Genomic DNA, 12,471 nt, shown 5'->3' on the forward strand with positions numbered 1-12,471 from the left:
AAGCTTGGAACTTCCTAATATCCTGCTAGATATACTTTTCTGCAGGTTAGGGAGTTATTCTAGATAAGTGTTAATGCACAGACCATTGTTCTATTTCTCCCTACTTTCTAATTCTTATATAATTTTTCTACTAACCAATCTTATGGCTGCAGCAAAGCTCTAATCAGTTCTACTGTCTCTGAGGCTTCTCTTTTGCAGCTTTCCCAAAACCCTCTGATTTTAAGCATTCCAGAGACACTGACTTCCTCCTCACCTGCCTCAGTGTCCCAGGGCATCTTCCTCTTCCTCGCAGCCTCCCAGGAGTTGGCAATGGGAAATCCTAATGTGGGGAAAACAAGGGATGAGCACATTGAATTTGAAGGTCCCTCTGCCCGACTCCATCTCTACAAGTCACCGGCCATCTGGGCTCCCGAAAATCCTCCCAAACACCAAGACTCAGCCCTGAAAAAGCCTCCCAGGAGTTCCCCGTCCCTGGTCCCTCCCCTCTGGTGTTCGGGGGTTCCCCCCTGTCCCAGCTGCTGGGGTCACGCTTGGATTGGGGGTCCCCCTTCTCCTCGGTGCCTGCCCTGCCCAGGCTGCTGGCAGTCCCAGCAATCCCAAAAGCTCCCCCCACTTCGCTCTCCCCATTTCGGGATGCCGGGGCTCTTTGGGCTCCCGGGCTCCCTTCTCCCCTCATTCTCTGCTCTGGGCTGCAGCGGCTCCAAGGAGTCCCCCCTGCCCCTCTCCAGGCCCTTGAGGCTCCCGCCAATGGCAGCGCTCCTCCCTCTCTGGGCTCCCCACTTTGGGCTCCTGGGGCACACAGGGCTCTGCTCCTCCAGGCTGCCTCTGCCGGCAGCCGCCACCGCCACCCCCCGATGTCCCCCCAAGGGGCCTTTTCCACTCAGCCTTGGACTTCTTCATTCTCCAAACATCGCCCCAAAAACCCAACCCAGGGACCCCCCGGGATATCCGGGCCGAGCTCCCCCTCCCCGCTCACCGGAGCCATGGGGGGGGCGATGATCCCACAGGTGGGGGCTGCGAATTCAGGCAGGGATCGACGGCCTGGCTCCCTCAGCTCAGCCTCCATCCGCCTTTGTCCCTCCTCTTCCTCTTCCTCCTGCTCCTCCTCCTCCATTCCCCCTCCCTCCTCCTGGCCTTCTTTCTTATCTCCACCTCCTTCTCCTCTTCCATCCCTCCCCTTCCATCCCTTCTCCTCCTCCTCCTCCTCGCTAACCCCACCTCCTTCTCCTCCTTCCATTGCTGCTCTCTCTCTGCCTTCATCCCTCCTCTTCCATCCCTCCTCCCCCTGCTCCTCCTCCTCCCTAACCCCATCTCCTCCTCCCCCTTCATCCCTGCCCTTCCCTGCCTCCTCCTCCTCCCCCAGCAGCAGCCACACCCTCGGTGCCCCGTTCCCGCAGCCCTCGCAGCCCGCGGCAGGAGCGGCGATGGAGCCGGGACAGGTCGGCATGGGCAGCGCGGGGCTCTCGGCTGCTCCCAGCCGCTGCGGGCGGGGGGAACCCGGCCCGGGCCAAAGGAGAGGCAAACTGGCCAAACTGGGGGCACATCACAAAGCTAAGGATGCAGCAGAAAATGGAGCTGAAAGAGTTATGTTAATATTAACTCCAAAAGAGGAAAAACTGGAAATTCCAAAGGTTACGGAAGATGAGAAAAAAGAATTAAACAAGACTGGAAGTGAACAAGATAAATCAAGGAAATTGAAACTTCTTGATGGAAGACAATTACTTAATAAAATGGGCTTACTAGGAAAATATTAGAAGACATGCATCAGAAAACCCACTGGGGTAATCAAGCTTTGTGTGATCATTTTTTAAGGAACTATGGGTGCACTGGGATTTTTGGAGGAGCAAAGCAAGTTACTGAAAGATGCTTAAATTGCCAAAGGATAAATAAAAAGGTGAGGAGAAAAACAACATTAGGAGGTCGTGAGTTAGCTTGTCGACCATTTCAAAGTATCCAAGCAGAAGTTTAGATTTGTTAGGCTCTGGATTTATTTGTAAAAAAAAATATTTAATCAAGAAGAAAGAGAATATGCCATATGTTAGACAAGAGATTTTAGGAGAATAAAAATCTTTAAAGTATCAGAAACACCCGAGAAAAAAACAGGGAAAGAAAAAGGGGAAATGAAAGGGAGGGGAACAAGAGGAAAAATCAGAAAGAGAGTGGGATCCTTTCCAGGCCTTGCCCCCTCCGTTCGCGGCCGAGGCGCCTGTCCCGGGTCCCGGCTCGCTGCCCGCCTCAGCTCCGCCTGCCCCGGTTTCCATCCCAGGTGCAGGCTCACTGCCCAGGGCAGCTCCACCTGCCCCGGCGCTGGCGGTGAATTTGTGTGCCCTGCTCCCACTGCCCGGCCCGCGGCCGCTCTGCCGGCCATGCTGGGGAAGATGGGGGTTGCTCTGTCCTGCCGCCTGGGCCGAGGTCACCGCGCCGACCGCACCGAGGGCGGGTCCCAGCCATCCCATCCCTGGCTGCCCTGCCCGTGCCAGCTGCGCTGGGCACCGCCGCCGCTGCTGCCGGGGTCTCCCACCTGCCTTTTCTCTGCCGGGAGCTGCCGGATCAGCCGCCATAAGCCATGTGGGGGCTGCCCACGCTCCGGCTCGGCCTCCACGGGAAGATCCCCCTCTGACGATTCCGGCAGCAGACCCTGCCCACACTCCGACCGAGCCTCGGCGGGATATCCTCCCCTGACCCCGGCCTGCTCTGAGTTACGTCCCCTTGGTAACCACAGCTCCGGCTGTACAGGGAAACTCTCTTTCTCTCTACAGGAAGCACCTTATCGAAACACTAGGAGCTCAGTTAAAAGGCAGCCCTCTCCAAATTCTTTCCCAAAACGTGGGAGAAAGGCTACAGAAGGTAAAAAAGTGAAAGAGTTAAATGAAGGGATTGCTCTATTTCCGTTAAGAGAGGCTCCCATGGCAGGGATGCGCAGCCCTGCCCCGCGGGAGCCACCAGCGCCCCTGCCGGCCGTGCCCGGAACTGCACCCAAGGGGAAAGCGCCGCAGCCGAAAGGCCGGGACTGGCTCCGGGCTCTGTTTGTTGGCACTGCCGGAGCTGGTGTTCTTTGTTTGCTTTATTATACACACTAGTAAAGAACTGGTATTCCTATTCCCTTATCTTTGCCTGAGAGCCCTTGATTTCACTAGTCTAAAACTTAAGAGGGAGGGGCTTTGCATTCTCCATTCCAAGAGAGGCTTTTTCTGCCTTCCCAAGCAGACACCTGTCTTGTAAAGCAAGACAAGCACCCACAGGCACTGAGGGGGGCTGCAGGAGGGGCAGAAGAAGGCCCTGCAGCACTTGGGCACAAAGGCCCAGCAGGTGAATGCAAGAAGGGAGCAGCAAAAGGCCAGGCTGAAGGCAAAGGCCAGGGCAGAGTTCCTACAGCCCCTGAGGGATCAGCCCCAGGGCCCAAGGGGGCCCCAGCACCCAGGGCACCTCGGCCACAAGCACCCGGCAGAGGCATTGCCCTCCTCGGCAGGGGACAGCCCACCCAAACAGCCCCTGGCAAGGAATCAGGGCTCCAGCTGCAGGGCACAAGGACACTGCAAGCACAGACAGCAGCACCCTCAGGACCAGCAAGTCCACCCCTTGATGGACATGGATTGGCAGGGCTGTCACAGCTCCCATCACACCAGGGACCCTCCACACTGGAGCCCTTGAGAACATTCAGCTCGGTCTGCATTGAGAGGAAGCCTCTCCTGATGGACACAGGGGCCTCTCAATGCACTCTGAATCTTAGACCTAAGGGGGAAAAATGCAAAAAATTTGTTTGATTAGTGAGGGGATAAGTGGGAAAGATGCATGGTTTTATTCAACCACTATTAGTAGATCTGAGAGATGGATTGGAAATCCATGGATTTTTATTTGCTCCTAATTGTTATTATGATTTACTGGGAAGGAATTTGAGGGCTAAACTTGGAACACAAATTAATATTATAAAAGGTGATACAGAGGCCAGTTCTGTTCTACCTCTGTGTCAAATGTCTGGCCAGGCTGATGCTGAACTGAACCCAGAAGTGTGGGCAGCCCCAGGGAAAGAGGGAAAATTAGATATGGAGCCTCTACAAATTACTTCAAAGCAACCAGGACAAGCAATATCCTGTTCCAGGGGAGGGAAGGAAGGGCTCACAGCCTGGTATTGAGTCCCTGTAGAAGGCAGGGCTTTTGGAGCCAGGGGTGTCTCCCTGTAACACTCCTATCCTGCCAGTCAACAAACTGGATGCATGGACAGGAGGAGGAAACACAGAATTTTCAAGTGTTAAAATGAAGATTACGTGAGGCCGCTGCCCTGGCCCTTCCAGACAGGGTAAAAGAATTTGAATTATAGGTGGATGTTAAACAGGGTCTTGCCAAAGGAATTCTTGTGCTAAAATGTTTAACCCAGTGGCCAGAGAGCAGCCTCATTGTCTGCAGAATTCTGCAGCCACAGCTTTCATGGGAGCTGAGGCTGAAAACTGATGACAACAGGAGGATCTCCTAGAGTTCAAGTCTGGCAGCAAGTTAAAGCTTTGACAACCAAAAGAGCCTCTAAATGGATGAGCAGGGCTCGGTTATTACAGTATGAAACTTGTTCAATGGCACAGGAGGATTTAGAACTGAGGACAGGGCAAGGGTTTAACCCAGCCTCCTGTTTGAACAGCCTGGAGAGGGGCTGGCAAGGAACCCAGGACTACACTCAAGGGACAGAGCTCCCGACCCAGGCTGGGAGAGATTGATGGGACATTCCCTGGCCTGAGGGACAAAATGTGTTTGTGGATGGCTCTGCAAGGGCAGCAGAAGGGAAAAGAGCTACAAGACAGGCTGTTATTAAGGAAGGGGAATCAGACAAAGCGCAGGTCACCGCCCCATGCTCAGCTCAACCCAAGGAGCTCTGGGTGCTTCTAAGAGCCTGGCACTGAAATGCCCTGGGCAGGAAGGCTTCAATATCTTCTGCTGACACCATGGCACCTAACAGGGGGGCAAAAGCAATTCTGACTGCTTCAGACACCACTGGATCAGAGATCAAGGTAGATTCTCCCACAGGAAGCTGGGCTGGCACAGAGCCTGCCCTGGCACTTTGCTGTTGCCAACACCCAGCCAGGACATCGGCTCCTGCCTAAGGAGTGCAAAGCAGCACCACTGGTGGCCAAGGGGCCCATGCCAAGTGTCCCTGAGGCCAGAAACAGCCGCCAGCACAGCTGAACACGGGGGGACCCCTCAGCCTGGCCTCAAGGGCTCTGAAGCCCCGGAGATTTGCACTTCCCGCCTGCAGCAGGACCATGGCAGCCGCCCCTGAGCCTGCCCTGAAGGCAACGCAGCAGCAGCCAGGGCTCCACAGCGGGCCAAGCCCCTGGGCCTGCCCACAGATCCTCTGCTCAAACCCTCGGAAATCCTGGCCACCCTCCTCTGGCACCTCCAGCCACTGCGGCCAAGCCTTGCTGCCACTGCTGCAGCTTCAGCGCTGGCTGGGCCTGCACTGCCACAGCTGCTGGGGAGCACCACGGCACAATTCCACTCTGGGGCTCACTCACACCCACACTCTGGGCTGACTGCGACTGCAGTGCTGCAAAATGTACCCATTTTGGTTCTTTTCAATCTTCTTTCTCTGCTCCGGCTTGGTTTGTCTTTGCCTTGGGGAAAGGAACTTTAAAGGTTTTATTTAAGGGCTGCTACACCACTCAATGGAGATGAGTTTAACATCTCAACAGACTGGGAATAGCCCAAAAGACACCCACAGAGATAACGACCAGCAACAAAACATCAACGCCCAGCAGCAAACAGCAACCAACAGCTACCCCAGACACTGCCCCCGGCACAGCTGGAGACACCTGGTCTGGAAAAGGCTGAGAAGGAAATCCAGGAGTGGGGACCGAATTCACAGCAGAGGGGAAGAAATCCGGGTGCAACAGGAAACCAAATACTAAAAACTTACACAACTTGGAAGCAATGAACAATAAACCAGTAGATTTCTATGGGTTTTGGATGGTAAAAAGTTTAGGAAAAATCTAGTAAAACTCACGTGTCACTGAACAATTCTCCCTGCACACCCGGATTATGTGTGTGTGAAAGGATTTCTGTTGCACATCCTGGCCAGAATTAAGTAAAGCCTTGACTCTCTAAAACTGGAAATGTTGGAGAGTTTTGGCTCTTCCCACCCTTTTGGTGACAAGATTACAACATTTGAATGTTTTTTTCTTAATATCCTTCTGGTTAGTAAGGTTTGCGTCAGGGGTGTCAGAATCAATTTTTATTCTTAGGAGAAGTAGAGGCTTTTTGGGTATGTGTGTGCGTGTCTCTTAGTGATGGCACAATTTTGGTCTGGGTTTCTCCATGCTCACATTTAGGATGCATTTTGAAAAACTAGAAGAGGTTTAAATGCGACGCTTTAACTCATAAACAGTTAACAGAATACGGTTAAAAAAGGGAAAAAAAGAAAGGCATCAAAAAAAAGCAAGGGAGGGTGGGTGAGAAAGGAACAGGGGAGTCATCAGATTACTGCCCTGGAAGAGAAGCTTTGGTTTTAGTCAGCCTGCAGAGGAGCTTTAGAAATGCAAATGAACACTGCTGGGCAAAGCCTGGACAATGGACCTGGGTCTCTTGCCTGGGGCAGGAATTGGGCTGATTCCCTCTGCCCTCACCCCAAGCTCTGCCTGCTTGCACTGATGGAATTTGCACAGCTCAAGGCAGAGCCCAGGGTGAGGATATCTGACCCTGCAACAGAAACGGGTGAAGCTGCAAAGGGAAACAGCAAATGGAGAATGTTGGGAAAACTTCACTATAAATAAATGGGGGGGAATCATCCCTCTGCCCACTCCCACATGTGCTGTCCCCGTCTATGTTATATACAGGGTATAATAGAGCACTGGGGATTTTTTGCTACCAAAAATTCAGGGAAATCAGTTGGGAATCCAAGTATTTGATGATTTAATTAGAGAAAAGCAGTCAATTGATGCAGCCCTGGCTGGAGAGAGCGGACAAAAATGGGGAAAAGATGAACGGCCAGCAGAACAAATCCTACAGCACCATGGACCGGACCCTGGGAACCCGAACCAATTCATATCAGGAGCCACAGAACCCATTTCTCATTTCAATGGCACCATTAGATTACAAGCTGTCCTCAAAATAACCAACCAGACAGCTCCAGCTCCTGACCTTCCTGCTGAGCAATCCACTGAAATGAGGAACACAACATTTCACCATGGGATGGGATGAGATCATCTGTTAGCAGAAAAAGGAGGAATTTGCGGAAAATCAAATGACTCTGTGAAAAATGCATGTGTTTTATGATTGGCTTTTCGCAAATATTGAAATGAATATTATATGTTTTGTGTTAGAAAGTAATGCTGTATTAGTTTTCTTAAGTACTGTGTTAAATATAGTTTTAAGTTATAAAAATTATTAAAATAGAAACGATGCTATGTAGGATACTTTTTTAAAAAGAAAGGACTCGCAGCGAGATAGCAGCCACAGGACACCTAAATCTTTCAGAGAAGAAGAATTTATGGCCTTCTTATCAGAAGAAACCAACTTCTTCCCGCCTCGAAGGCACTGTTAGGATTTGGAGGAAGAAGCTGAGGATGACCAGACAGAATCCTGTATTTGAATGGAATTTATGCATCAGGTATGAAGTGTATGAATATGCAACAGGCTATTGTTTTTAAGGGTTAATCCTTTGTTAGCGGGTGTCCTTTTTCGGGCTCGTGCTGCCCGGAAAAAGGTACCGGGACATCCGTAACTCTTTGTCTCTATTGTCTCATATTGTCCTAATTCAATTTGTCCAAATTATTATTACTCTAATTGTACTACTATTTTTATAACCATTTTATTTCTATTAAACTTTTAAAATTTTGAAAACAAGTAATTGGCGTTTTTAACAACTCCAACTGGTCTTGGCAAATAGATGGCAAAGGAAAAGTGGTGAACCAGATAACAAAGGAGACAAACAAACAGCTCATGCACCAATCCAAACGTGAAAAGGATGGGAATGGGACACGGTTTTGTGGTTCCCTGGCAGTCCATGGGTTAAACGAATGCTGTTTCTCCTCTGATGTGCTACAGCAACTCTCATCTTTTTACCGTGCTCCACACCTTGAGAGTGCAGCTCATTCAGCAGCTGAGCGAGGGGATGCAGGTGGCAGCCAGGCCTCCTGATCCAGAAACGGCTACAGAAGGACAGGGAATGAGGGCACTGAGAATAATCCCAAAACCAAAGAAAAATCAGAAAGAAAAAAAAAAAAAAAAAAAGGAAGAGAAAAGGAAAAGAAAAAAAATTCACTGAGTGAATCTGCCTGGAGGTTGGGTCAGGGACTCGTAGATAAGGAAGTGAGAAACCATCAGTTTCAGTAAATGTCACTAATTAACACGGACTGCTGCTTAGACAAAGTCCCGCTAAATTCCTGAACTTCCAGAAGAACAAAGACTTAAGAGAGCCGTGAATATCGGCTGTTCTACAAAAGTGGGGGTGCACATTAACGAGGACATGCAGTTGGCAGATGTGGAAGTCTGAACCTTCCAAGTACTTCAGCCAGTGGGCAAAAGGAGAGGGAGATGAGGCCGGGAAAATGAGGATAAAAAGGAGGCTGCGAACTACAGCAATGGCAGAGAGCGCACGGCAAATGCCCCACGGCCTCTCCCTCTGCTCAGCAATAAAGTCACTTGTACAGGACTCCTCTGTCTCCTCGGGGCACAGAAACCTCCGGCCACGTCAATTTCCCCGCACAGCCCCGGGCACGGGGCAGCCGCCTCTGTCCCAGCCACAGGAACCGGGCCGAGCCAGCGCTGCTCCGGCAGCGGCTCCTGCCGAGGCAGCGGCCGCAAGGAGACCGCGGGCAGCCGCTCCCGCAGCGCCCTCACGCCAGCGGCAACACGCGCCGGACACGGCACAACGAACCCGCCTGAGCCCCCTGCCGCCCCCGAGGCCCGCAGCGAGCCCCGAGCCCCCGCACAACCCAGCGCGCCTCCCACCTGCGCTGCGGCCGCCTCCCAGCTCCGCCGCCGCCGCCTCACCGCGCTCCGGCCGCTGCCGCCACTCCCGGGCCCGCACACACGCTCCGCCAATGGCGCCACTGCCGAGCCACGGCCGCCCTCAGGCCGCCACCGGGGCCCTGCTCCGCCCCGCTCCCACCAATCAGCGCGCCAGAACCACGACTGACGGCACCGTCGGCCAATCGCAGCCAGGGGCGGGCTCTGCACACGGCACAGCCTCGCCCCGCGCTCTCAGGCCCCCCGGGCTGCGTGAGGGCAGAGCCGGAGATGAGGAACAGCCCTGGAACGGGCCCGGGCCCGAGGGGATTGAACTGAAAACACAAAACAAACTTCTCCGCACCTCCCGCCACGGCTTTCCCGGCACTGCGGGTCCGGTGGCTCCGGCTCAGCGGGAAGCCCTGGAGCCTCACTTCTCCTACCCCTAATCAGGAGCAGCAGTGCATCGCTTTGATTTCCCCCAAAAAGGGAAAACTGCCCCAAATCCCTGTGGATGAGTGGGCGAGGGGAGAGATTTCTGACAGAAAACTCCAAAACCTCAGAGCAGGATAATGAGAAGTAAGTGAAGAGCCTTAAATCCAGCCTTCCCCCACGCCTCCCTCCTTCCAGCTGCACCTCCTACCCCGGCAGTGCCGGAGACAGGGAATGGGGCCGTGCTCACTTCATGCCCCGGGGCTTCTCCCTCTGCTCAGGGACGGGAGTCGTTCCCCTGCTGCACCCTGGGCTCTCTCCCTCCGGAGACTTCTCCAGGAACTTCTCCAAGCTGAGTCCATCCCACGGGGCACAGCCCCCCTCCAAGTGCTGCAGCGTGGGTCACTGTGCCCCGGGGTCAGTCCTGCCAGGACAGGCTGCTCCAGCGGGGCCCCTCTGGCCACGGGGGCACAGCCTCCTCTCAGGCATCCCCGTGCTCCAGCGTGGCTGCTCCGGGGGCTGCAGGGGGATCTCTGCATCCCCATGGATCTGCAGGGGGATCTCTGCATTCCCATGGATCTGCAGGATGATCTCTGCATCTGGCACCGCCGTTTTTGGAGGCACCAGGAACAGGGTGAGCTCTGCCTGAAGCTCTTCTCACATTCCCCACACCCTTCCCGGCACAGGGAGGCTTTTACCTCCTCACAGCTCCCCGGGCTGGGTTTGCAGCCCCTCCTCGTGTGGGATCTCTGGGGCTTCTCCTCCCCATTGGATTCCTGTGCCGTGGAACCGTTCCAAATGGCTTCTTCCACGAGGTTCTGTGGCAGGGATTTGTTCTCCCTGGTCTCTGTCCGCAGCCCAGTGCCTGGGGGAGGAAGGACAAGGAGAGGAAGAGACAGGGAGAAGGGAAAATGAAAAGGCAGGAGGAGAGGAAGGAACAAGAAGGAACAAGTGAGGAAGGAGATGGGAAAGGAACGTGGATGGATGAAGGACAGAATGAGGAGAAGAAGGAGGGTGGACAAGGAGAAGATGGGATTTGCCTCCATGCCAGAGGGAAGGGGAAGGAGATCCCCCCAGTCCATCCCTGGCAGGATGGCGTTGGCAGTGAGGCTGTCCTGCAGCGATGCTGGGCTGGGAGATGGAGCAGCAGGGAGGGGAAAGGGGCAGTGATTCCTCCTGCCCTGCCTGGCTGTCCCAGTCTGGAGCGTCCTGGCGCTGCCGAGGCCCTTGGAGCGTCCGGCACTCAGGAGCCCGGAGCTCACGGCTGCTTTATAAAGCTGACAAAGTCGGCAGGATGGGTCTGGGTATGATCTCAGCAAACTGGGTTTATTGGTACAGGAACAGGGGACAGAGCTGAACAGGGTCCAGGGACAAAGACAGGGAGCAAGCTGAGGGCACAGGGGGTTTTTATATGGGGTAGTGAGGGTGGAGCTGAGGGTCAGGGTCCAATGGATATGGGGGAAATGGGGCAAAGGAGGGGTTAAGGGTCGGGTCAGCTAATAGGGAAACAGGGGCAGAGGAATGCAGTAAACTGGGGCCAATGGAGGGACAGAGAGGGAGAACATTCTAGGGACTAACCAGAGATGGGTAATAGGGGTGAACTAGGGTAATTAGGGCAACAGGCCAATGGGGTAACAGAACTTTCCATAAATCAGCATGTGCCTGCAAAGATCTGTGGGAGAAGCAAGCTTCTCACCATAACCTTGAAATCTGTTCTTCTTACTGGGGACCAGTCCTCCATGGGTGGGAGATTGAGACTCCCATGGGCCTCCACACCAGTGCATCTTCCTTTTCCTCGCAGCCTCCTTCTCCTCCATTCAGACAAAGTTTAGGATTGACAAATCCTGGCTTTGGGGGAAGAACAAGGGGTGAGCACCTTGGGTTTTGTGAGAAATGAGCCTCACTCTTTAGAATTTCTGAAAGTTTAGTAAGGAATAATAAGGGACAAATCAGTAACAGCGCTGGGTGTTGGCGATGGCCAGAGGCACACCGGTTAACCACAGCAACTCTTCTTGTCTAGTTTTTCCATTGTATTGTTCACATACATATTCATAATGATTGTACAGATTCAAACATTTCTTTGAACTCGTTTACATGTTCCAGGAATTCTTTAGGTTGGTTTGACCCCCAACTCGCCTTTTTAGAGCACGTGCAGGAATCGTGGATTGCTGTTCTGAGGGTTGTGTGTCACTGCCTCACAAGGGCCCCTGTTCTGTGGTTTCAGCAGGTGACAGTTATTGACAGTGGAAGGGTCAGTGGCAGGGGCCTCATCACATCCCTTCCTTAAATGTTATCTGACCAGGCAGATGCTTTTACCTATTTCCACAAGTACTTTAAATGAACATTAGCTCTTTCAGAAATATCTCTGAGTTATTATTGTCAGTTAGTTACAAAACTAAATCATTCATTATTATTTCACAACTACAGCTACTTCTGCAAAAGTTAACATTTTAATGCACAACACATGGCATCCACTTGAATATTTTGCAAAAGCCAAAACTATAATGTATGTTTTTCACACTGTCGTCAAACTCAAATATCATCCATAAATGATGTTCTGAGGATATGAGCTACACAGGGGCCAGGGCATTGGCCACAAAAAAGGTGACAAATTATACTGTAGCAAAAGCAGTGAAAAGTGATTACAAACTGTACTCTATCAAAATTGTTGTGATTAAGAATAATTTGTAGAAGTCAATACATAATAGCAAAAGCCAACACTACCTAGTTATTTATAACAAACCCAGGGCAGGTTTTTCCCTTGCATGGAGCACCTGGGCCTTCCCCGGGCCCCTTCTGCCCTCCTGCAGAGCCGGTGGCATTTTCCAGCACACACAGTTTGTAACCAAGAGCCGGGTGCAGCCGAGAAGGCTCCAAGCGCCTCCTTCCAGGCTGACTCTGCAGGTGCCGAGGCTGCTCTGGGCTCTGCCAGGGCTCTGCTGGGGCTCAGCTCTGGGCCAGGCTGGGCCCGCTCTCCCCTCACACTGCTCCGGGCAGCTGAGTCACGGCGGGAGAGGGAAGGGACACGTCAGGGGAGTTGAGGTTTGAGAGAGTTTGTATTCCAAAAACTGCCATAACAAACAGGCTGTCCTAACTACCATAACTAAC

The 12,471-nt window shown here is 52.9% G+C and overlaps 2 protein-coding genes across 5 annotated transcripts in view; one reads left to right on the top strand and one right to left on the bottom strand.

Moving 5' to 3' along the window:
- The window catches only part of LOC129132056 (uncharacterized), a 157,054-nt gene extending 155,898 nt beyond the window's left edge, over positions 1 to 1,156 (bottom strand). For both annotated transcript variants that reach the window (XR_013185366.1, XM_077191140.1), the window contains exons 1-2: positions 977 to 1,156; positions 254 to 319 (exon numbers count right to left, since the gene is read on the bottom strand). Coding sequence is in view for 1 of the 2 variants with exons in the window: in XM_077191140.1 (XP_077047255.1) it covers positions 254 to 319; positions 977 to 1,114 (204 nt within the window). In the remaining variant the exon portion in view is untranslated. The remainder of the gene's footprint in view (positions 1 to 253; positions 320 to 976) is intronic.
- Positions 1,157 to 1,398: 242 nt separating this feature from the next.
- Positions 1,399 to 12,471, top strand: part of LOC129132025 (uncharacterized) — a 261,039-nt gene continuing 249,966 nt past the window's right edge. Inside the window, exon 1 of one of the 3 annotated variants that reach the window (XR_013185390.1) lies at positions 1,399 to 1,439. The gene's annotated coding sequence lies outside the window, so the exon portion shown is untranslated. The remainder of the gene's footprint in view (positions 1,440 to 12,471) is intronic. The other 2 variants (XR_013185379.1, XR_013185389.1) reach the window with 2 other exon arrangements.

Source organism: Agelaius phoeniceus, chromosome 27 (assembly GCF_051311805.1).
Source record: "Agelaius phoeniceus isolate bAgePho1 chromosome 27, bAgePho1.hap1, whole genome shotgun sequence".
NCBI classification, from domain to species: domain Eukaryota; kingdom Metazoa; phylum Chordata; class Aves; order Passeriformes; family Icteridae; genus Agelaius; species Agelaius phoeniceus.